The sequence below is a fragment of the Fistularia commersonii genome, chromosome 1, assembly GCF_037954325.1.
Source record: "Fistularia commersonii isolate RoL2024-O1a breed Wild chromosome 1, RoL_Fcom_v1.0, whole genome shotgun sequence".
Lineage (NCBI taxonomy): Eukaryota > Metazoa > Chordata > Actinopteri > Syngnathiformes > Fistulariidae > Fistularia > Fistularia commersonii.
In genome coordinates, this window is record NC_141284.1 from 1,912,523 (window position 1) to 1,937,135 (window position 24,613).

A 24,613-nucleotide genomic window follows, 5' to 3' on the forward strand; every position below is an offset into this window, starting at 1 on the left:
GAGGATAAAAATGAAAATAAAAATAAATCACTCCGTGTCACATGGACAGATGGCTCACCCTTATATATAAATATTAATAAAATTCAGTCGTTCACAATTCAGGGTCTCCGCTGGACCTCCTGCAGGAGGAACCTGGAGAACCCTGAGGAACCCTGAGGAACCCCACGCAGATACAGGGAGAACATGGAGACTCCATTCATCCCAGACTCTACAGGTGTGAAGGAGTGATGATTGACAGCTGATCCCTTCAGGTTAAGCCCCGCCTCCTGCACCGGGTGGCCGCTCTGATTGGCTCATCCATTCCTTTGCATTTAATTTAATTTGATTGAACGTTAGCAAGAGAGTAGCAAATGAATGATAGTGTGTGTGTGTGTGCGTGTGTGTGTGCACCTTCAGCAGAGATGACACGGGACAATTAACAAGGGAAAAATTTATTTTGAAAATCAAAACTAGTGTTTCAATCTTTAATAAAAACAGCTGTGCATGTGTGTGTGTGTGTGTTGGAGTGTAAACAGTCACAAATACAGTTCATGGCTTCCATCCGGAGTTCTGATGATCCACAAATCTGATTATGCGATTTAGGTTTTTATTGGAGACGGGAAATAATTTTCCACAGAAACCGAATTTCCTGTATTTTTTTTTTTCTTAAATCACGCTGATTGGCCAGCAGGGGGCGCCGAGCATCACTTTAACCGCTTCAAAGTTGAGGTTTTTTTTTTTTTTGGCTCGTACCAAAGCGGTGGAAAAACGGGGGGACGGACGGACGGACCTCAAACCCTCAGAATAAATTAAATAACTTAAAAAAGCTTTTCTTCTTCTTGGTCGGCGAGGGGAGTGGAATAAAAGTGAAATAAAACGTGCGGCTTCACGGGGATCAATAAATTACCGGGCGAGCGGCGGGGCGGGGGCGGGACGGCCCCCGAAGGCGCCGTCGTCCAATCGGCTGTTTCGCGATTCGTCCGTGACGGGACTTGACGGCGGTTCCCGTGGAAACGGGACGGGCGGAGCTGAAGAGGAGGACGTCGCCGCCATATTGCGAAGGGGGGCTTAGTGTTTTAAAACTCTTCCATCCTTGAGATCGACGGATTGTGGAAAAAGGTGAACGAGGGGGAAAAATAATCAAAAAACCGTCCGCCGCTCCCGGGATTTTGGACCTGGCGGTAACCGTGGCGACGGGAGCTCAGAACTCCACCTTGCAGGCGGGGAAGGTCTCCTCCTGCATGGCCACGGTGCTGTTGCTGCCCAGCACGGTGACGGACAGCTGGCGCTGGCGCTCGTGGGTGCTCTGGTACCACTCGTGCATCGCCAGGGAGTCGAAGGTGGGGATGAGCGTCACCTGGGGGAGGAGGAGGAAGCGGGTGAGCGGGTGGCGGGAGGGACGGCGGCGGCGGGAACGGCGGCGGCGGCGCCCACCTGCACGTCGGCCCAGCTGCTCTTGCCCTCCAGCAGGGCGTCCAAGGTGCTCCTCATCACCGCCTCCTTCAGCGGGTCGTCGCCGCTGACGATGTAGTGCGACGAGCGCAGCCGCCGGAAGAAGTCCGGGGTGACGGTGGGCGAGGCCGAGCCCGACGGCAGGTAGGCCAGATCCACGTACACGGCCGAGGACTCCGAGGCGGGCGGCGCTCCGGTTCTGGACGCTGAGGGATTAAATGTGAACGAAATGATAAGACCTTATGTTCCTCTAATACAAACCTACTAGCAGAACCTTTTGCTCGCTCTAAGCGATCTCAGGCAAAACGGTTTAGTTTTTCCCCAAGAGTTTTTTACATTTTCAAATTTTTTTTCCAAACTTCATGGTTTTTTTTTCCAATATAAGTGACCCTGGACATTTTTGGTCAAAATTTTCATGAATACATGTACTGTCACATATTACTAACTTTTCACTTTTCCCAATATTTTTCACTTTGTCAACAATATTTTCAATACTTTATGATTTAACATTTTTTTTCCAATATTAGTGACCTTAGACTTTTTTGCCAACATTTTCATGAATAAATTTACTGTGACATTTTACTAACTTTTCACTTTTCCCAATATTTTTCACTTTGTCAACAATTTTTTCAATACTTTATGATTTAACATTTTTTTTCCAATATTAGTGACCTTAGACTTTTTTGCCAACATTTTCATGAATATCACTTTGTCAACAATATTTTCAATATTTTATTATTTAACTTTTTTTTTCTCCAATATTAGTGACCTTAGACATTTTTCACTTTGTCAACAATTTTTTCAATGTTTTATGATTTTCACATATTTTCCAATGTTAGTGACCTTTTGACTTTTTTTGGTAAAAATTTTAATGACTATACATATTTTTCACATTCTGTCAATTTTTAAACTTTTCCCAATATTTTTCACTTTGTCTACAAATTTTCGTCATACTTTATAGTTTTCAAATTTTTTTCCAATTTGATGACCTTTGACAATTTTTTTTCAAAATTTTCATGAATATTTTCATGAATATACATGAATAAACTATAAAGTATGTCAAAAGTTCAAAAAATGTCAAAGGCCACTAACATTGGAAATAATGTGAAAATCATAAAGTATTGTTCCTGGCAGAGAGCTGCGTTCCTCTGATACAAACCTGCTAGCAGGACCTTCTGCTCGCTCTAAGCGATCTCAGGCCAAACTGTTCTCAGTTCTACTACCTCAGTGGTGGAACAAACTTCCGGAAGCAACGAGACGAGCATCATCTCTCTCAACCTTCAAGAAACAGGTAAAAACTTTTCTCTTTCAGGACTTTTTACTGCGCTGATGCCCCAGATCAGGTTAGGCAGCAAGTTAGGCTATGCAGTGTGTATATGTGTTTGTCAAAAATAATAATAATAAAAAAAAATAAAATAAAAATAAAGAAAATAATAAAATAAATTTAAAAAAATAAAATAAACTAAAAAAATTAAAAACAGATACATGAATAAACTCACTAACCCCAGCTTACTGTTCTGTATATTTCCTGTGCATCTTGTATTATTTGCAGTCCTTATGGCCTCTATTGTGAGTCGCTTTGGATAAAAGCATCTGCCAAATGTAATGTAATGTAAATGTGAGATGTTTAGCGGCGGCGTGCGTTCTAGATCTTAGTCACCCACCTGACGCGGGGGGTTTGGAGGTCCCGATCCTGGACCCGCCCAGGGAGGTTCTGGAGGACGGCTTGGCGTCCAGGCTGGTGGTGGTCCTCAGCGACCCCGTGGCGCCGCCCGCTTTGGACCTCCCGTTCTGGAGAGCGGCGCTCCCCGCCCCCGCCGCCTTCAGGCCCGACCCCAACGCCTTCTTGCTCTTGGCGGCGGGCAGCTTCGGGTTCTTCAGAGGGTCGGCGTCGGCGTCGGCCATGCAGGCTCCCGGCTGGGGCGGCAGCGGCGGGAGGTCCTTGATGGGCGCCGGCGGCGGGTCGTGGGCGTACGGGAGGCCGTGGCGGCGGGGCGGGAAGAGGCCGGCCGACTCGTCGTCTTCCGAGTCGGTGGTGAGGGACGGGCAGTCCTCGGTCCCGGGGGGGACGTCCGAGTCGGTCGCCGTGGGCAACGAGTCGCTGACCGAGGTGGGCGGGGTCTCCTGGCTGTAGGCCGACGGGCCGTCGCCGCCGCCGGGGTCGAGCGCGGCGCCGACGTCGGCGTTCTGCCGGCTCTCCGGGACCTTCGGGTGCTGAAACTCGCAGGGCGACACCAGGCAAAGGTCCACGTCGTGGGGGACGTCCGAGATCAGCTCGGAGAGGACGCGGATGCCGTCGTCGTAGCGACCGTTCACGCGGAAGTCCGAGTCGCCGACGTGCCCGTTGGCGTAGTGGCGCTCCGACGAGGCCGACAGCGATTCGTCCACCTCGGTGGAATGCGGCGAGCAGACCTCGGCCGGCATGGAGGTCAGCGACGGCGAGGAGTCGGCCACGTCCCTGAAGGCGCCGGGGCTCAGGGCTCCCGGGTGCTTCTCCACGTCCGGGCCGTCGCCGGCAGAACTCCGGACGGACGCTCTGACGGCCCCTCCTGGAGAAAACAACACATTTCGGAGGATTCGGATGATCGTCGTTGTCGAGTTCGTAATAAACCGACGGTTCTTTTGCTTCGGGGTTAAAACATCGGGTCGATTCTTTTACCTCCGGCGTCTCCTCCGGGGGTTTGGCGGGCGCAGAGGTCAAAGGTCACGCTGAGGTCCCCCCTGGGCGGCTTGGCGGCCGCGCTCCTCGGACTGGAGAGCCGACTCCCGCCGGCGTCGGGCGGGTTCGGCCGTCGGTTCCCGTTGTCGTCCCGCTCCACGTCGGCAGAGGCGTCCTCGGGGGAGGACGCTTTGCAGAGCTCCGCCTCCTTCTGGCTTTCCGGCTTGCTTTTGCCGCCTTTGGCGACGGCGGCGGCGGCGGCGTCCTTCCTGGGCAGACTCCCGTCCTTCTTGAGCATCCCCGCCTTCCCGGGCGGCTTCTTGGCGTCGGCGGGCGCCACCGGGCCGCCGCCGGGTTTCTTCGGCTCCTTGACGGCCGCTTTGGGTTTCTTCTCCTCCGCTCTCGCCTCCTTCTTGACCTCCTTTTTCGGCTCCTGCTTCAGGTCTCTCTTTGGTTTGGCACTTGACGTTTCCTTCTTGGCGGCCTCCTTCTTCTCAGAGCTCTCCTCCTTCCTCGCCGCAGGCGCCCTCTCGTCCTTCTTCTTCACGTCCTTCTTCTCGTCTCTTGCCGGCTCCCTCTTTGGCTTCTCCGCGGGCTTCGGCGGCTTCGACTTTGGGTCGGCGTCCTTCGCTTTGGCTTTTTCGTCTCCGTCCTTCTTGTCTCCCGCGGCTTTGGGTTTCACCTTTCCCTCCGTCTTGACGGCCTCCGCTCGCCCGAGCTTCTCCTTCGCCGCTCCGCTGCCGGGCCTGGTCTCCTTGGACGACTTCAGGCTCTCCCTGCTCTCGGTGCGCTTCGGTTGCCTCTCCGACCTGGACGTCTCCAGGTCCTTCAGACACACCGCCGGTGCCTTGAGGAAGTCCAGGTGTTTGAGCTTCTCCAGCCCTTCCAGGATCTTGGGCTGGGGCGTGCAGCCGGGGAAGACCACGCGGATGATCTTCTCCTCCGGGCTGCAGGGATGCCACACCAGCAGGGCGCAGATGGAGACCAGGCAGGGGAGGGGAAGCTCGGCGCCCGTCGGGCCCGTCGTCTTGGGCCAGGTCTGCATCAAGGCCTCCAGCTCTTTGCTGCCGCTGACCGGGTTCAGGGTGTAGAGCTCCAGCCGGCCCACGCCCATCTTCTGAAACAGGATGACCGGCTCGATGCCGGGCCCGTTGGTCCGGCTCAGGGGTTCGGGTTTGATGGAGAGTCTCTGCAGGTGCTGCAGCGTGAGCGCCACCTCGTCGGTGCTCCTCAGCTCGGCCGGCTCCCCCCGGTGGGAGCGCAGTCTGTCGGGGACGTTGAGGAAGACCACCCCGATCTCCGGGGAGACGAGGTTCTTGGTCCAGTCCTCCTCGGCCCGACAGCCGGCGACCTCCTCCTCCTGCTCCGCCACTTTCCTCCACAGCAGGCTGTTGAGGCCGGGGAGGTTGTCCACCCCGATGTGGGTGAGCAGCACCGAGTCCACCCGGTCCAGGTGGCGCACCAGCTTCCAGAAGCAGGACCTCGGGTCCGAGCCGCCGTTCACCAGCACGTTGAAGCCGTTCACGGCGAAGAAGGCCGAGTCCCCTCTGCCGCCGGGGAAGATGTAGCAGCACGGCCGAGAGAGCTTGAGGAAGCCGACGGTGCTGGGCGGCTCCAGGAGGTCGAAGGGCGACTCGGGCTCCAGCGCCTCCGACAGGTACTCGGTGAACTCCTGCAGGCCCTCCATCTCCGGGAGGACCGGAGGCGGGTTGATCTGGACGTCCAGGACGTCTCGCAGGGCCCGAATGTCCGGCGCCGCGTCCTTCCAGCGCCCCACGTCCGGGCAGCTGACCGTCAGACGGGCCTTTGCCGTCGGGTCGGCCGGACGTAGCACCTCGACCACCTGCGGATCAGACGCCGCTGCTTTAAGGCAGAACTTCTAGCATCGGGCGCCAGACTTGTATGCCCGTCAACGCTGCTCCGGATCCGCTTCGACGTTGCTGGGAAAAAAAATACATAAACCTACCTTCTTCTTCTTTCTAGAGCTTCTCCGACTTCATCGCGACAGCCGGCACGAAGCGAGACAAGAGCGACCGAGACGAACGAGAACAAACAGGAAGTGAATAAGGGGAAGTGTGGAGGGGCGGAAGCTGTGATGCGACACGGGGAGGGGGGGGGGGTCATGATGTCAGACAGGGGCGCCCCCCTGTAGGGCGAGAGGGGCAGCTGTGATGTTGTGAAGTCACAGCGTTTTCGCGTACATGGGACAGGAAGTGAGGTCACGCGCCTCCTGCAGGATGTAACGCGTCAGCTCAAAGGTCACGGGGACTTCCTCCATCGTCTCCGAGTTCTAGCGCGCCCCCGTTTCCTTTCGCTAAATCCGCCGTCCGGCCGTCTCACCTCGTCGTCGGAGAGCATCTGGGTCAGGTCGTGTGGCGAGAAGCGGCCCGTCTGCAGCACGATGTCGCCGCCGTCCTCCACGCACTGGCCCGCCAGGACCAGCAGCTTGTGGCGGGACGCGGCGCCCAGCAGCCGCCGCACCTCCGGGGCGGAAAGGGGAGTCGGCGTTAGTCGCCCCTCAAGTCGCGTGACCCCCCGACCCCCAATTCCAGATCGACTCACCTCGGAGCAGACCAGCTCATGGGTGGGGTTCACCACCACCTGCGTGTCCAGGAGGTCGCCATGGTGCAGGAGCGTGCGCTGACCTGTCCATCCACACACACACACACACACACACACAGTCGCTTCAACATGGCTGTCACACACACACACACTGGAGTCGCTCAGATCTTAGAACTTTCTTGACTAAACTCCAAATCGAACCCGTCATCACACAAGCGAAAGGAAAAGGGAGACTTCTCACGTCTGACGGACGGAGGAACGCTCAACCCTTCACGGTTGACCTCTGACCTTTTCCAGCCTGAGAGCTTTTCAACCTCCTTCTCTGCCTTCAAGTACGAGCATCCATAAGGGATTCTGAGTTGCCGTGACAACCAAACACACCGATAATCAACTGCATATCTGTGTGTGTGTGTGTGTGTGTGTTTGTGTGTGTGCATGCGCGCATGTTTCTCCTGGCTCTTCAGCAGACTCTCAGCTGATCAGTGTTTGTGTGACTCAGACAACCCGAGGCCTGTCTGGACGTGACCTTTGACCTTCATGGCAATTGGACCCTTTTTGGCGAGACGGCGCTCATCGATCAGCTGATCCCAGACGATCGATAATAAAAACGATTCACCGACCTCAGCCGGGAAAACGACCTCTCCGCGGAGAAGGTCGTACCGAGCCTTGACCTTTGACCCCTGAATAGACTGAAACAGCTGATCAATCATCATCACAACCTTTTCCAACGTCGTCACCAAAGACGGATTGATTCTCAAATTCAAGGTCAAAACATTTTACCGACATAATCCAGACACCTGACCCCTCATTGTCTATGACCTTTGACCCACAGTCTGTGACCTCTGACCCCAGAAGACTCACCTGGCACGTCCTGCGACACAAAGGCCGAGTGACGAGACACAAAGAGCTTCAGCTGCTGGTCCAGGAGGGACACGTCCAGGTCCATGGGCCAACATCTCACACCTGGACACACACACACACACACACACACACACACACACACACACACACACGTTATTACAAGGATCATTGTGATTGATTTATGACTATTGTGTGATGGAAGATCAGCGAGTCAAACCAGTTTATTTCCTAAAATCAGATGAAGAAACCGTAGCGGAGCGGCTGATTGGCCGAATTCTAGGTTACTTTAAAATCACATGACTCTCGGACGCCATTGCCTAGCAACCACGACGACCCGGCAGAGCAGCTCGGAGAAAGGAGGGACTCCAGACTGAGCCGTTCAGAGAGAAGACTAACATTATGAAATCCATCCGTTCCCACAAATCATGTCCGATTGGCCGGAATGCGCGTGACGGCGATGATGAGGCGCCGCCGTCACACAAAGTCCATTCGGACTTTGCTTCCTGACGCCGATACGGCGAATCCACCCTTTTCCCGCTTCTTCTCCACATCATCGTAAAAAAAAAAAAAAAAAAAAAAAGTAGTTGGGCAAATATGTATTATATAGATTCACATGTTCAATGCAAAGTTACGCTTCCTTAAGCTGCATGGAAACGAGGGTACAAGACCACAACACTGGCTGAATTCGAGGTGAAGAAAGACAGATTCGATGAAAAGGCTACTGTTCGCGGGTTTGTACCCGTCGACAAACCCGATCCTCACGGCATCGTACGAAGTTGCGTACCTGATCGCAAAGCGGGCCAAACCGCACATCATTGGTGAAACCCGCATAAAATCAGTTGTGTTAAAGATGGCGAATATCATGCTAGGAAAAGCGGCTGATATTAACACGGGGATGTTGATGCACGGCTCATTTTGTGCACCAGTAAAACATATCTATGTCTTGAATTTGAAAAAAATAATAAAATAAAAATAAAAATCACGTTTCAGTTTTCGGTGAATGTGCATATGAAACTGTTGGAGTTCGGCACCCCAACAATGTTAAGAACCACTGAGCTAGAACCTTTGTGGGAAAGAGGCGTCAGGTGGACCTTAAAATCCGAGAAGCTCTGGAGCGCCTGCTCCGAGGCATGGTCTTCTCCGATCCATGGGAACTCGTGTAAGGTAGTTGCTTGGTGGGACTGCTAAGTCCATACAGATACTTGCAGACTGCAGCGCACCATTTTTGAATTCTCCAAAATGGAAAGTCATGAAAAGAAATGGAGTGACCGAGTGGTCCGAGCTCTGCTGCGCCTCAGAGGGGTTTCCAGGGCAGAGGAACATCTACAGTTTGGACCAGAACAAGTGCGGAGTTAGCTTTAGCTAACGGCTAACGCTGTTCTTCACCGGGCGAAGCGGTGCAGGAGGATAAAAACACTTCAACCATCTGACAGTCCATGGTTATTATTCCACGAGCGCTGTGGCGTCTTCCACCTCCGAGTCCTTCGTGTTTCTTCCTCTTCTTCTTCAGTGGTTTGAGTAAGGTCGACCTTAATAACAGAGGGAATGAAAAAGCGACAAGGACCCCGTGGGAGGAGGCTATTTCCTGGAACGGGATTCAAGCTGGACACTTTAGCAGCTTTAGATTTAGTTTAGGTTCAGGTTCACGTCCAGTGCTGTAGTCAAGAAAAAAAAATATTCTAGATGCTTCTGAACAGGGCGGCAGTTCTATTCGTTCTCAGTTTTTATTTTTCAATTCTGATCTGAGCTCCTGGTAGACGGTGACAAAACCCCTTTATAATCCGTCACTCGAACCAGATCTTCTCCCCTGAGACCTTTTTGAAGTTCACAATCATCAGACGTGAAATCAGGGTGTTTCCCTTGACGAAACCAGACTGGCCAGTAGGCGGCGTTGTTGTTGTTGTTGTTCCGGTCTCGCCAGCGGTGGAAGTATTAAGAAGCAAAGAGTAACGCGTCAACGCCTCGGGCCAAAACCGATCAATGACACGGGACAGAGGCGTGGAGAGGGAACGGATATCCGTGACACGGCTGATCAGACACATGACGTTACCATTCGCTACAGAACCTACAATTCCTTGGATTCAAGACAAACAAACATGCACATCCTGGGTGAAGTTTATCTCCGATTCCAATTCAAACCGAAAAGTTTTGCTCAGACATCTGAATCGAGCATTTAAAAGGTCTAATGTAAATTGACTCGATGTAATTTCACACACCAGGGTGCATGTGAGGCCGGGAGGGGCGCCGTGGGACGACTGGCCCGCTGCTGATCTGGTGAGGCGACGCTGTCGGCCATGTTTGTAGTCCAGCTTCCACTTCCTCGCACCTCTGCCTCCGTCCGGGGGGGAAGGCACAGGGGGACCAGCAAACACTCCAGTTTGAGGCTAATGATCACATTTCCTCTCTTTCCTGTTTTCACCCCACAGGTGCGAGGATGAATTTGTTTTAAGATTGAGGATCATTGGTCCCTTTTTAAACTCATTTCTTACAAATGTTCAAATTTTGTGACATGACAGGCCCTGACAGGCCCAAGATAGAAATAACACTTCATTTTTGCAGTGTTTTTGTCGAATTCTTCTAAACAGACTCGCTGAATCGCAATATCCAGGATAGAATGGAGCTGAAATTAAACTTTCATGCAGCTTTGTTTCTTTTTCCGCCGCTAACCTACTTTCCTTGCAGCCACATGAAAACATGTCAAGCTAACGGTGTTTACACTTCCGGGAAGGGGGACGCTTATCAAAATAAAAGCCCCAAAAAGCCGTTATTTGGGAACTTCGGGGTGACCAAATGTCCCCTGAAACTTGAGCTTCGGCTGAAACGGGTGGGGAAAACGGACAGGGGCTTGGAAGACCTCACAGATTTGACTTTTCGGTGATCTCACCGCTAAATTTAACCGCTAAAGCCGAGCAGCTGCCACCGGCGGGCGGGAGGGGGGGGACGCAACCGGATGTTGTTCCCATGTGAGCCCTTGAGGAAGCGCGCGCTCCTCGTGCTCAAACCGGAACCGCCGAAAAAAAGTCCAAAAGAGGAAACGAGTCGGTACCGTTAGCCCGCTAACCTCAGTAATTCCGTGACCGCTAACGATACAGATACCACCTGATTCGCTTTGACGTGATTACCGGACGAGAGGGACTGGGAAAGGGGAGAAACTGTCCGGGGGAGAGGTGGGGGGGGAAGTAGCGGCGCCACCACGCTTCGACCCGGGTTTTATTGTGAAAGACCCCGCCGCGGACTTCCCGCCCCTGCGGCTCGGCGAACTCACCGGACTCGACCTGCCGTAGCAGCCACTCCAACAGCCCGGCCGGCCGCCGCGCTCCCACCACCACAAGCACCGAGTAGTCAGCGGCCTCCTGCTGGGAACCGGGAGAGGGACCGGGACCGCCGCCCCGTTCCGCCGCCATCATGGCATGGACTGTCCGCAGGTGACGTCACGGGGACAGTCTCACAAGCCACGCCCCCTTCCCCCTCCACAAGCGGCTGGTAGACGAACGGAGGCTGGCCAATCAGATCGGTAAGATGTCCAGCAGGAAGTAAAGTCAGCCAATCAGAGCACAAGGATGCGTTCGCGTCCTGCTGAAGACGAGTATATTTATATGAGATGAGATGAGAACAACTTTATTAATCCCGAAGGAAGTTGTTGTGCCAGAGTTTCAAGTAAAAAAAACAAAACAAAAAAAAAAACAGTAATAGATAATAGTAGAAAGGAGGAAGAATAAGAAATATAATGAAATATGAATTGTCTTAACTACAAAGATTGAAGATTCCCTGCGGCTGAGGGAAGAGGAATTAAATTATATAAATTAAATTATATAAATGTATAATTATTGCCAATACTTACTACCCATCCCCCCCAAGGCAAAAGAAACACACTTCAAAATTATGAATGACATCTACCCATCTAAGGAATTATTGAGGATACACTTTAATATTGAAGATAATATTCGTACCTTTATGAAGACAACGTTGAAACCGCTGATCATGTATTTTTCTTATGCAAAAAAGTACAGGGCTTTTGGGCTAAAACTCAAAAATGGGTTAAAGACAATTTTCCATCGTCACCAGTTTCCTTCTCAAGAGATGATATAACATTTGGTTTGCTTTTAAGCAACAAAAGAGATGAACTTTGTGTCAATGTTATTTTAGGCCTGGCCAAGTTCTTCATTCACAAAAACAGAATCCAAAAGTGTTCCCCCAATTTTACGTTCTTTATAAACGATTATGAATTATAAAAAAATCCTTAAAACTTATGGAAAAATCCATAAACCAAAAAAATATACAGTTTGATGTCTGAGATTCCTTGTGAACCACCAAGTTAAATACATGTTATATTCCCCTTGCAGGTTTTTTTTAATTAAAAAAAAAAAAAAAAAAAAAGAAATAATTATTTTCTTTTACTTTCATTTTTTTCTAGCATTAAACATTTCTCACAAACCTTTAACAATGTTAACTTCTGATTACATACAGATTGCTTCCTCATCCCCGGTTGTTTCATTGACATTCGATTCTACCTTGCCATGTTTATTTATACATATATATATATATATTTGTCTATGCAGAAAAAACATTTATCGCTGATAACTGCTGCGATTTTGTTTCTTTTTAAACATTTTAATAGCTTGGACTTGTTATTTTTCCTGTGCAAATATGTTACAATGAAAATGTTCAGATTTACAACCCACCACCGACGCCTTTCTCACTTGAAATCCTGCAGAGAAAATAAACCTGTCTTTTATTTCTTGCTTTTTAAATCCAGTTTGAAAGTCTTTTTAGCGTCTTGATTTGCCATACACTTCAGCAGCACCGAAAAAAACACATTTTTACAACTAAATCCGTTTTGCTGTCAAAATAATTTCGGACCCTGGAGCATGAGATCAGATCCTCCCACTGAGAATGAATATTCCCACATTTCCAGGTGTTCCTGAACGCAACAGCTCCGCTAAACATGGCGGCGCCGGTGCCCGGGAGATGTGGCTTTTTCGTGGAGAAGAAGAAGCGGTTTTGCAAAATGATCGTCGCCAGAGGGAACCGGTTTTGCGGGGAACACGGACACATGGTAAGTGCCTGGTTACCGGCGATGGATGAACGGCGAGAAGGAGAAAGGAGGACGGGAAGGAGAAAAATCGAGTCAATCGTTAGCCACCAGGGGGCGTCTTCCCTTGACGCGTGCATCCAGCAAGGGAAAAATAATTCCCGTTATTATTATATTTTTAATTTTAATGTCATTATTGTTTGCTTCTGCTCCCCTGCATGTTATGTTTGTAATTAATCATTCAGGTCCGGACATGAATTTCTCATCTAAACACAGTCAGGCAGCGGCTTAGCTAACTAGCTAGCTGACTGCAGTTTTTTGTTTGTTGTTGTTTTTTATATACACAACAAAAAAGCCATGTAGAAAGTATAACTGAAATAATTTCTTTGCACGTATACACATACACGCAAGTATTTTACACAAGCGTTTTTTTACTGCCTTCGGGTTTTGAAGTCCATTTTTGTCGCTGCTGTATCGATGCATTTCCTGTAAAAAGACTATGAAGTTTGGTTTGTTGTTAGTTCATTTCTGACTGCAGTAATGCATGTGATATATATGACTGACCGCTTCCTGTTTCCTGTTTCAGGAGGAAGGCAGCTGCAAAAGGATCGCCTGTCCTCTCGACCCCAAACAGTAAGGCATTATGCATCAGTGGATAATTAATTTACACGTTAGTTATAAACAGTCCAATAATCATAAATTTAGATTACATTCACCTGCATTGTCGTTCCACTTATACAAGTTCACACTGTGTTAGCGGTTAGTATTAGCCAACTGAGGTAGTGTTTAGCATTCATGATTGTGTGTGTGTGTGTGTGTATTTCCAGCACTGTGTGTGAGGACAAACTGGACAAACACCTGAAGAAATGCAACTCCAGACAGAAACCCAAACCCGTGAGTTCTACTTCCTGAACTGTCTAGCCATTGGATTTAAAAGTTTAAATAACAGCTAATCAGAACATCGCCGGGAACCAGATGTGAATGTTAGTAAATGTCAGTCCATCAACCTCCCGTAAAAGATTTGCGACTTCCGCTGTCTGATCGGCAGGCCTACTACGTGGACGATATAAACGCAGGATCCGCTGATGGAGACGAGACGCCGCAGGTAATCCCCCCCCCCCCCGATTGGATGGAAGAGGGTCACCTGACAGGAAATGCCTTCGCCAGTCAGATTCTGGCCTTTCACTCAAGTGTGTTTAAATTCAACAGGTGAGTCTGTCTGAATGCAGCCGGAGTCACCTGGAGAGCCTGGTGGACAAACTAAAGACGCTGACGGCAGGTCTGTATGTCCGTCCATCCATCTGTGTACCCGTCCGTCTGTCCATCCATCTGACCGCCCGACTGTCTCAGAGCTCGAGTCCGAGCTGGAGGACAGCTTCCTGTCTCACCCCGTCTTCCAGGAGGAACTCAATAACCCAAAGAACGGAGACTCCGCCCACAAACACCTGAGGCAGCAGGTAAACAAACCCGACCCCCGTAGAGATTGGGAGATCTCTGTCCCCCCCGGTGTCTCACCCGTCCCACCTCCTCCAGTCCTCTATCCTCGCTAACCTGGAGGCCCTGGGGCTGCTGGCAAGGAGCCGGTGCTTCGTGGAATTCGGAGCGGGCCGCGGGAAACTGTCCCACTGGATCCACGAGGCCCTGAAGGGGAGGGAGGCGTCGGCGGCGGCGGGTGGCGCCGAGGCTCCGGAGCCACTGCAGCTTCTGCTGGTGGAGCGTTGCAGCACGCGCTTCAAGGTGCAGCGCCGCCTTCGGCAAAACACGCCCCCGCTCAGCGAGTTCCCTCCCCATGGAAAGTGAATGTCTCTGTGCGACGGCGAGCAGGTGGACGGGAAGCAGCAGGACGGCGGCGTGGAGCTCCGGCGACTGCAGGTGGACATCCAGCACCTGGATTTACGTAAGGGACCGGTCTCGCGGCCTCATGTTTCTACCGCGGCTGTCAGCTGATCGCTTTTCTGTCTTCAGGTAAAGTCCAGCTGCTTGAGCGGCAGCTACCGCTCGTGGGCGTCGGGAAGCACCTGTGCGGGGCGGCGACAGGTGAGAGTCGCCGACAGAGGAGATTGTGTTTAAGCTGAACGCAAACAAATGATAGCGTGTAGTGGGACCTTGCGGGGATTTGATGCGGCGGACGACGGGAATATCGAGGGATGAGGGACTGGAAGAATCATTCAAAGCCCTTGATGGTTTTAAAAAGAGGAGCGGCTTCAATCTGTCTATAAATTAAGTGTAGACGTAAAGTGTTGCAAAGTTAGACATTTTAGCATGAAGTGTGTAGCCAGTAAGCTAAGCTAAGCTAAGCGACAGAGCACCACATGAAAAACTCCCTCAGTCTAGTATAATCATATATATCACATATGTATAATCATTTTTATACACTATTTGCGATTTATATAACACATATTTCTTATTCAAAACACACAACAAAACCATGGTTCTGGATCAGATTAATAGTTTCATTTCATTTCAATGCAGAAATTTAATTTGATAAGGCTTGCACTCTTAAGTCAAGGTATTACTGCACGCAGTTAGCATTAGCATCAGCATCTATGCGCTGACTCCCAGATGAGCTGAGATGCTAACTTACAATGCTACCCATGCTGTGTGTCAGATCTGGCTCTGCGCTGCTTGTTGGAGACACGAGAACTTCCGGACGAGCCGTCGAGAAAGCGCCTGAAACCCTCCGCCGCCACCGCCGCACCGCCTGAAGGTCCGGATCTGGATCCGGGTCGCTCTCCGGTTCTGGGCCTGGCGGTGGCTCTGTGCTGTCACCACCGCTGCGACTGGCGTCACTACGTCGGGCGGCGGTTCTTCGAGCAGAAGAACCTGGGAGCCGCCGAGTTCTCCGCCTTCTGCCGCATGTCCAGCTGGGCCACATGTGGCGCCCGGCCCGCCGACCAGAGGCGAGAAGACGGCGTGGAGGAGGAGCACGAGCCGGCGAAGGAGACGGACGCCGTCAACAGGTGAACAAAAACGTTATCGTTGTAAGTTCCGATCGACCCGCTGACCCGCCACCCGTCGTCCCCGCAGTTTCCTGTCCCCGTCGGAGCGCCGGCACGTCGGCCGCCTCTGCAAGCTGCTGATCGACCGCGGCCGGCTGGACTTCCTCCGGGGCCGAGGCTTCGACGGGCGGCTGAGGCGCTACGTCGACAGCAAGGTGACGCTGGAGAACGTCCTGCTGACGGCCGTCCCCTCCTCCGACCTAAAACCCGTCCCGCTCTGACTCGCGGGTTCCTCCTCTTTTGCGGACGAACCGAGCTGCGTTTACTCACTTCCTGTCAAATAAACTCCTTTTATTGATTCCATCTATGTTTCCGTTCATTTACAGACCCACTCCTCAGCCAATGAGGCTCTCATCGATTTAATCATTTCATTTTTGTCCCTTTCAGTCCACGCTTCAAATGTCCAAGTATTCTTCTCAGATCAGCCTCCAGCGGTTACATTTCGGCGTCCGTGCGAGCGTCCTGGCCGGCGCCGCGCGTTCGCCGCCGCGCCTCTCGGATGTACGCCAGCATGAACTCCAGTCCGAACATCTCGCGCTCTCCTTCCTCGTCCTCGGCTTCCGTCGGCGCCAGCGTGACGTCCAGAGTCAGGGGGTTGTCCCGGAAATTCACGAACCTGTGAAACAAAAAATCCGATTCGGGGCTTGTGCGGAGCTGGGTGTAATCTGATTACACGCGGGAAGTCGAGGCTTCGACGCAGTGATCTGATAATAATCAGTTCTGGGAATTAGGAATGAAAACCTCCATCATGAGATCCTGTGTGTGTGTGTGTGTGTGGGACGTCAGGGAGGTTGTTGGACGCACCTGAGGCCCGTCATGGCCTCCATCAGCGGCGGGACGTCCCTCAGCCGGTTGCTGCTCAGCACCAGCGTGTCCAGCGCCGCCATCCTGGTTATGGTGGCAGGAAGTTGCTCCAGAAGGTTCCTCTGCAGCCAGAGGGCGCGTAAGGCCGCCATCCTGAGGGCGCAGATGGCGAGTCGGTGTGTGTTTGCCTGCGTGTGTGTGTGTGTCGGGTGACGGCTGACCTGTGGATGTCCTCCGGCAGGGCCCGCAGGCGGTTCCCGCCCATGTCGAGCCACTCCAGCGCCGGCAGGTCCAGCAGGAGGGAAGGGACGTCCTGGAAATCGTTCATGGACAGATCGAGGCGCTGGAGGCGCTGGAGACCCCGGAGCTGGGAGAACATCCACGCGGCGTGAGATGGAAGAACCCAGGTAATCTGCACGGGGGGGGGGGGGGGGGAGTCGGGGGGTCACCTGGTCCGGGAGGCGGTCCAGGTCCCGGTTCATGGCCAGGTCCAGCCGCTCCAGGCTCTGGCAGCAGCCCAGCTCTTCGGGAACCCGCCGGATTCGGTTGCAGCTCAGCAGCAGCTCTCTGAGGTGGGTCAGCTTTCCTGAGAAGACCAGAATCAGGAGACCGGGCTCAGAGCTGCTGGATTCGTCCTGGAGACGCATCGAGGGCGGCGGTTCCGACCGATCTGCTCGGGAATATCCGTCAAGCCGTTACGGGACACATCCAGGATCAGGAGGTTCTGGAAGCTGGAAATGAAGTGAGGGATCTTCTGCAGTCCGGTCCGGTGGATCTGCCACTCCTGGACTTGGCTGAGCTGGATCAGACAGCCAGGCAGGACCTGCGGCGGGTCAGAACTTTCATCAGAACACTCTGATGGACCCGTCAGGTTCCGGTCCGGCAAGAGAGACCTCCCCACCTTCCACTCCTCCTGCTCGATGAGGAGGATCAGACGGCCCTCTTCGGTCTTGAGCTTCTCCTTGAGTCGGGCCAGAAGAGCCCGGTCCTCCCAGACCCCCAGGCCCAGTCTGGATCAGAACCACAAGAGACCCACACACACAGAGCCTGAGGTTCCACAGCGACCACTAGGGGGCGCCGCCAGCCCTCCCTCATATGTCGTTGACGTCGAAGAGTCAGCTGATGTAAACAAGGCGGGGCCTCGCCGAGGGGGCGGAGCCTCACCGAGGGGGCGGAGCCTGACCTGCCCGGGGTCCTCCGCCTCTGCTCCTCGTCCTCCTCGCGAACCCTCCGGATCCTGGTCTCCCACAGAGCCTTGATGGAGCGGACCGAGCCGCTCGCCACCACGACCGCCATCGCCTCACAGGGATCGGGACGGACGCGCCCGGCGACCTCTGACCTGCGGCTCCCGCGGCGCCATCCGTTTCGCCAGGGGCCACGGCATCCAAAAACCCATCAGATGAATCAAATCCGGGATTTAGTTACCATCAGTTCGGATCTCACTGGTTTCCCGTTTGAGACGGTGACGATCCGGTATCCTCCTGTTTCCATCCCGAGCGAGGGCGTTCATTTCAGGAGAACCTCGAGTGTTTCCCGAGATCCCAGCCGTCGCTCGGTGGATCTCTAGCTTTGCGATTTGAGCCGAGATCTAAGTTAGGAGCGAGCGGGACGAGCGTTTGCCCGTGCTGCCCGCCGCTAGCTAGCCCGGAGGGAATCATGGAAAAACATGAGCGAGGTGTGCATGTTGTGGAACTTCTCTCGGATGGAGAAGTTGTGAGATACGTTGATGGATAACTGTGAGAAAGCAGGAGTCTTTTATGGGGATTTGGTGTGTTGGACGGAAGGAACATCGACGGACGAGTCGTGCAAAGCGGGTCGGAGAAGGTGACATGGTTTTTAAAAAAGAGGTGCGGCTTCACTTCGACTATAAATGAAGTTTAGCTATAAAGTGCAGCAAAGTGTGCGTTTAGCAACACATTGTAGCATTAGGTGTGTAACCAGTAAGCCTAGCGACGGAGCCCTGAATGAAACTGGCAGGTAACTATCATAATTATATATTTCATATATTTTTTGTTATTATTTTTCTTATTTAAAAGCTCAGGATTTGACAATCAAGGTATTGTACTTAATTCCTCTTCCTTCAGCTGCAGGGAATCTTCAAATCTTTGCACTTAAGACCTTAAAACACTTTATAGCCTTGACTTTGACACTTTATAGTTTTATTTGTATTTCTTACCCCCCCCGCCCTTTTTTTTTTTTTTTTACTGTTTATACAATTTCCTACTATTATTTATTATTGTTATGTTTTGAAACTCTGGCACAACAATTTCCTTCGGGATAAATCAAGTTATTCATATTCATACTTGGACTGATTCATCAAATAATACTTATGGTGTCCAGCAGAAGGTGCTGCTTCCACTTCTGCAGTACTACAGACCAGAAACGGAGTACTACCTCAGTATTTCAGTGCTTTGCTCTGCCCGTGTCGCAGTACTTCAGCAGTTATAGTAGTCGCATTCATTTACCGCGTTCTAATGACGAAACACAACAAAAAGTACCCGCAGGATTGCAAATCCACACCATGTGAGTCGTAACACTTCAGCAGCAGATCTCTGTATTCTAGTAGAAGTACTAACTTTTACCCGGCTTCCTCCTGCTCATTGTAGTACTAGTTGGTGTTACTGTAATAGTACTCACTTGCTCCTTGGGGTCCCGTCCTTTGTGTCTGGAGCTGAAATCTGACCTCAAATCCAATGGTAAATTTAGCATACAAGTCACATGACCTTTGCTGACACCGCGGTCACATGATCTCCAGTCTCTCACACACACACACACTTATAATAAAACCGAAGAACTATCAAATCCAAAATGACGGGAGGGAAAAAGCAGGACTTTTCTCATTTTAATCAAAAGAAAACCAACACCAGAAAAAAAAAAAGAAAAAAAGAAACAGGTGACCAAAGTAAAGAGGAAGGTCAGTAACAGTCGGCAAAAGATGGTTCGGTTGTTAATGAGCGGTTCGGAGCCTCCTCCTCCTCCATATTTCAACTTTTCACTAAGATTTCACTTGGTACAGTACAGTCGGTGAGAAGACAGAGAAGATGTCAATAATGGCGGCCGGTTCGACGCTCCCCCCCCTCCCCCCCACCACGCCATCGCCCGCCACGATGTCATCGTTTCATCTGCTTGTAGTGATCGAGTCAGCAGCGCCACAAACGGAACTACGTCACCCCCCCGGCCTTCTCTCTTCATTTAGTAAACATCCGAGATGATTCAATTCTCATGGCTTTACGACCGATGAGACTTCCTGCGTCCGCGGCCAATCAGAGCTCACACCCCGGCCGACACGGCGTGACGTCGTCGCTCGGAGATCCGTCCGTCGTGAGCTTGCTGTGGCGGCGTCCCGGGCCTCTTTTTTTTTTTTTTTTTTTTTTTTTTGGCGCGGAAGCATGAAAATCGAATCACCTCGTGATTTTAACTGGCTCGTCGTCCAGCTGGAAGGCAGCGTGGAAGTGGGGATGGTGGTGGGGGGGGGAGGGGGTTGGCGGGTCAGTTACTTGAGGTCCAGCACCATGCTGGACGGGTTCTCCAGGTAATCCTTCCACATGTTGGAGAAGCGGCACATGGTGGCGCCGTCGATGACGCGGTGGTCCGCCGACCAGCTGACGTTCATGATGTGGGCGGGGACCACCTGGCCGGCGGCGTCAAACCGAGGCAACACCTGAGGGAGGGGTGTTACCGCAGATATTTTGGATATTTAAAAAAAAAAAAACAAACTAGAAACTTCATCAAGGTGGAGGTCAAAGGTCAGTGTTATGGCAGACAGGAAGCAAACCCACCTGGATCTTCCCCAGCGCCCCAATGGCGACCTCCGGCGGCAGGATGACCGGCTTGGCGTACGTCCCGCCGATCTGTTTCGGTTTATCAGATCAAATATTGTGTTTCCCCTTTTATGCATGATTGTAATTCGAGCATTTGGCTGAGATACAATATTTTTCATTGACAAAATCAAGGTTCGATTGGACCGACCGAGCCGATGTTGGACAGGCTGAAGGTCCCTCCGCTCAGGTCGGCCGTCCCCAGCTGGCCGGCGGCCCCCAGCGCCTGCAGCCGGTTCAGCTCCACGGCGATTTCAAACACGCTCAGCAGCTGGACGTTCTTCACGTTAGGAACCAGCAGCCCCTGGCTGGTGTCCATCGCCAGGCCGATGTTGTGTGATGCCTGCGGGGGGGGGGGTGACATCGAGACAGTGTGTCCATCTGCTTCCATCTAGATGATAGATGTAGGTTTGATATGAATTTTAGGTGTGTGTGTGTGTGTGCCGGGGAATCGTCTCTACCTTGTACGTGATGTTCTGACAGCCTTGGTCCACGGAGGCGTTGAGGATGGGGAAGTGGAGGAGACCGAGGGAGGCGGCCTGAGCCAATAGGAGCACGGCGTTAGCGCCGACAAATCCGTCAACAACCCGCCCGCCGTGCCGGCTCCCCCTACCTTGATGAAGAAGGGCATGAAGCTCAGTTTGACCCCGCGGCTGTCGGTAATGGGCCGGAGTTGTTTCCGCAGGGTCACCAGGCGACTCAGGTCCACCTCGTCACAGTAGCCAAAGTGAGGGATGGCCAGCGCCGCCGTCATGGTCTTCACCATGGCCTTGTGGAAGCCTGTGAGCCAGGATAAACGTGACATCTGGTCAGGCTAACGTGACACACGCGCTAGTGTGACATTTGAACAAAGCACATGCGCATTTATGCTAACAGGCCACGATGACATGCTAATCACGCGTCACATCAATTAGAATGGTGAAATGCTAATACGCTAGTATTGATAGCATGTTTCAATGATAGCCCTTTCAGAGTGTTATTTATGTTAACTTTCACGTGGCATTTTTAACAAAACATGTGAATGTTAATGCTAACGGGTTATCGTTACATTACGTAAAACGTAATCTGTTATTAATGTGAACTTGGACCTTTCAGAGGCTCTGTCACATCCTTGTTGTATTAAAATGCCTAATTTGTGGCATTATTAACAACACGTGAACACTAATGCTAGCAGGCTACCATGACATGCTAATATCACCTATTTGGTGATATTAGCCCACTTCGTCTATATCATCTGTTAGAATGTCATAATGCTAATATGCTAGCATATGCCTATAAGTGGTAATAACACGTTTCAATGCTAACTCTTTATTATTACATTACTCAGAATGAAATCTGTTATTCTGGTGAAGTTTGACCTTTCAGAGGCTCGGTCACAAATTTCATGTGAACACTAATGCTAACAGGCTACCATGACACGCTAATATCACACATTACATCTGTGAGAATGTCATTATGCTAATATGCTAGTATGTGCCTTGAAGTGGTAATGGCATGTTTTGATGCTAACGCTTATTGATGTAGTAAGACTGAATGTAATCTGTGATTTCAGTGAACTTTGACCTTTCAGGGGCTCGGTCACATCCTTGCCGGTAAAGACGGGCCTGGGCATTATGGGCGGGGCCTTCAGGACAGGCGGTGCGCTCACGGGCTTGACGGCAGACGGCGGAGCGGCGGGCGGCGGAGGCTGCACCTCCTGGAAGGGCGCCGGCGGTAAGATGGCGCCCGTTTGTTTGGCCAGGAAATTCAAGATGTCCTCCTTCAGGATCCGTCCGTCTTTTCCAGAACCCACGACCTCGCTGAGCTTAATCTGAGGTCAGAGGTCAAACGGGCGGGTCGGACAGAGGCTGGGGTGATCAGGCCGGAGAACAGACGGGATGCAGACTCACGTTGTTCTCCATGGCAAGGCGTCGCACAGCGGGTGTTGCCTGGGTTTTGTGGCCCTTGATCTCCTGGTGGGTGTGCTCCTCGCGCGCCATGGCGGGCGTCTCCACCACATCCTCCTCCTGGATGACCTCTAACCAATCAGAGACAAGCGGCTCATCAGCGGTCGGCGGTCACTTGTCACCGCCCGACCCGAGACGTGTCGGTTTGTACTTCTCCACCTGTGCTTGACTCCGTCTCAATGTCCACCAGTGGCTTGCCCACCAGGGCGGTGGCGTCCACGTCGTAGTACAGCTTTCTGATCACGCCATCGTAGCGGCTGGTGATGGTGACGGACGCTTTGTCGCTCTGGACTTCGCAGATACTGTCGAACTGAGACACCTTGTCACCCTCCTTGACGTACCTGCCAGAGAACGCGCAAACAGGTCTCGGGTGTCTCAAGGTCGGCATGCAGGACTCCAGAAGTCTCTTGATAGACACAGTCCTGCGCTACGTACCACTCTTTGACCGTCACCTCCATGATCCCTTCTCCGATGTCGGAAAGCTTGAACTGGACGATTGGTCCATGACTCGCTGTGGGACAAAACACGAAGAGCAACGTCATCAGTGACGCCGTCAAACCGAAGCTGGGACATGACGGGGCAAGACTCACCGATGGCGGTGTGAAGGGCTCGGTTGCGGAGCGCCAGGGTTCGGTCCCACCGGACGGGGAGTGGCTGCGGACGCCGGTCGCCGCGGACACTCAGCAGCCGTAAACAGCGGCGGCGAGGCTGCTGGCTGAGCTGAGAGAACACGTAAGTTAAACACATCCTGCAGCCACGATACAACTGCAACCACCCTAAGTTGTTGTTTTGACCTTTTTTCGGAACAGAAAATCCAAAATAACCCTGAGCCTATATTTGCAAGCTCCCTCTCTCTCACACCCACCAACCAAATCCAATGAACTATCTTCACTTGATGCAAAAGTGGATATTTTTTTATATGTTTTTTATCCTTGGTAACAGAACATGTTTGGCTGGTCTGAAATGGGCTTGGGCTACACCACAGCGCCGCCTCGCTGTTCTGGACAGGCACTGGGTATAATATATATAATGAACTATAATGTATTGCTCTAGTCTGGGTTCCATATGCTCAAAAGCAGCAACACTGGCATTCATTGCTCTTGGAGCTATTTGCTCAGGCCTGCTCCTGTATGAGGAAGTGAGGGGTGACAATCTTGGAAGAACACCTGGAAACTCTAGTTTCAGGTGAATTTGAAAATCCGAATTGTTTCCTGGAGCTGCAGTCCATCCATAACGCAGTGTAGATATTCATCGACCATCTGTCCAGTCTGGTCTGTTCATCTTTGGTTATTGAGACCAGATGTCACTCAATTTTTTTTCTCTGTGAGGTTTTTTATTCGTGCATCTCCTGTTAGATATTTATAAAGGTTCTCGGTCATCCAGGTCATGGATGATGGTTTGCAAATCTTATGGTGACAACTGGAGGTTGAGATGTGCAAAGTCTTCAAGAGGCAAAACTAAGTCCACTTGCCACGATAAGAGTTGGCAACCACCTATTGTTAGCCCTGCTGTTAGCAGGTTTGCTCCTGCAGGAGCTAACCGGAACTAGCCTCACGCTAACACTCCACCAGCTCGTTGTTTTGAACGGGGCTCGCTTTGCACAGAAAGCGCTAGCAAAGAAAGTTACTATGGCTAACACGGCTAAGCTAGCGTGGATTTGAGACAAGTAGAGTGACGTCAGGCCGGCCGCGGCCGCACTCTGATAGGACAACGACCTCCGCGCCGAACACTACCGCAGATTCAAGCTAAAGGATGAGAAAGTGTTTGTTTTCTCACCAGCCGGCGGAACACGGCGAAGGAGGCTCTGGTGACCGCCGCCATCTTTCCTCTGTGACGCGGCGCCTGTACGCCCCTGGGAGCAGCCAATCAGCGCGCAGATACCTCCAGGCGGATTGCAACTTGTGGACAGCGCCCTCTAGCGGCCAATTGAGGATTAGCAGCATGCACTTCAATCCCAGCCAATCATAGCTTGCACTGGAGGGACTTCATCTCTCACTCTTGTCAGTAATACACTCTGCAGTTTATTTTAGTGAAAAACACAAATCAGTCGTAGAAGTATGGCGTTGAATTGTTTAATTTACAGATGAATAAATGAATAAGATCATTTTCTCAGGGAAAAACAAGCAACTGTGCTGCCACCTCACTCAGGTCACCAGAACTGATACAACAAGAAATATGGTCTGTATTTCTTTATAAATAAACAAGCTGGGGATTTTTTTCTTCATTGACTAGATTTATGGATCAAGTTTAAAAAGCCCTTAAAGGCATATTATTTTGGTTTAAAAAAATACATTTTTTTATAGAAATTAATTTTCTCAATACATTTTTTGTGTTTAATTCAAGATTAGAAGATTCCTTGTCATATGTAAACGTGGAAACGTGTTTAACTGCACCGTCAAATATCCTCATTTTTCTGTTCACAATTAAGGTGATGTGCAATCCACTTAGTGCAATGTGCTGTAAGATAAGCAGACATAAACAAGTAATCGGAATATATATAG

The 24,613-nt window shown here is 51.4% G+C and overlaps 4 protein-coding genes across 6 annotated transcripts; 1 reads left to right on the forward strand and 3 right to left on the reverse strand.

The window, feature by feature from the left end:
* Nucleotides 1–415: 415 nt before the first annotated feature.
* On the reverse strand, nt 416–10,920 carry map1sa (microtubule-associated protein 1Sa). The gene is made up of 8 exons (XM_086143528.1): nt 10,779–10,920; nt 7,514–7,615; nt 6,653–6,735; nt 6,431–6,571; nt 4,091–5,933; nt 3,096–3,980; nt 1,414–1,637; nt 416–1,336 (listed from the first exon to the last, which is right to left on the reverse strand). Exons 1-8 carry the CDS (start codon nt 10,918–10,920, stop codon nt 1,181–1,183), a joined length of 3,576 nt encoding a protein of 1,191 aa, XP_085999654.1. The 3' UTR covers nt 416–1,180.
* On the forward strand, nt 10,680–15,844 carry trmt13 (tRNA methyltransferase 13). The gene is made up of 12 exons (XM_086143555.1): nt 10,680–11,027; nt 12,429–12,569; nt 13,132–13,178; nt 13,373–13,439; nt 13,594–13,650; nt 13,755–13,824; nt 13,896–14,002; nt 14,079–14,282; nt 14,370–14,442; nt 14,511–14,582; nt 15,154–15,505; nt 15,573–15,844. The coding sequence occupies exons 2-12, from the start codon at nt 12,459–12,461 to the stop codon at nt 15,763–15,765; spliced, it is 1,353 nt and encodes a 450-aa protein (XP_085999681.1). The 5' UTR covers nt 10,680–11,027; nt 12,429–12,458; the 3' UTR covers nt 15,766–15,844.
* On the reverse strand, nt 15,820–19,196 carry lrrc39 (leucine rich repeat containing 39). Of its 3 annotated transcripts, none has more exons than XM_086143568.1 (8): nt 18,984–19,196; nt 17,532–17,738; nt 17,250–17,358; nt 17,015–17,171; nt 16,798–16,934; nt 16,570–16,715; nt 16,349–16,501; nt 15,820–16,160 (listed from the first exon to the last, which is right to left on the reverse strand). In XM_086143568.1, exons 1-8 carry the CDS (start codon nt 19,055–19,057, stop codon nt 15,980–15,982), a joined length of 1,164 nt encoding a protein of 387 aa, XP_085999694.1. In that variant the 5' UTR covers nt 19,058–19,196; the 3' UTR covers nt 15,820–15,979. The 3 variants fall into 3 exon arrangements, with proteins under 3 accessions (XP_085999694.1, XP_085999702.1, XP_085999711.1); XM_086143576.1 differs by having other exon boundaries at nt 17,532–17,744; nt 18,986–19,050; XM_086143585.1 differs by having other exon boundaries at nt 17,532–17,732; nt 18,985–19,050.
* Nucleotides 19,175–23,951, reverse strand: dbt (dihydrolipoamide branched chain transacylase E2). The gene is made up of 11 exons (XM_086143543.1): nt 23,889–23,951; nt 22,703–22,832; nt 22,548–22,623; nt 22,272–22,453; nt 22,056–22,183; nt 21,730–21,976; nt 20,780–20,946; nt 20,628–20,705; nt 20,318–20,509; nt 20,128–20,199; nt 19,175–20,009 (listed from the first exon to the last, which is right to left on the reverse strand). Exons 1-11 carry the CDS (start codon nt 23,931–23,933, stop codon nt 19,842–19,844), a joined length of 1,485 nt encoding a protein of 494 aa, XP_085999669.1. The 5' UTR covers nt 23,934–23,951; the 3' UTR covers nt 19,175–19,841.
* Nucleotides 23,952–24,613: the final 662 nt, after the last annotated feature.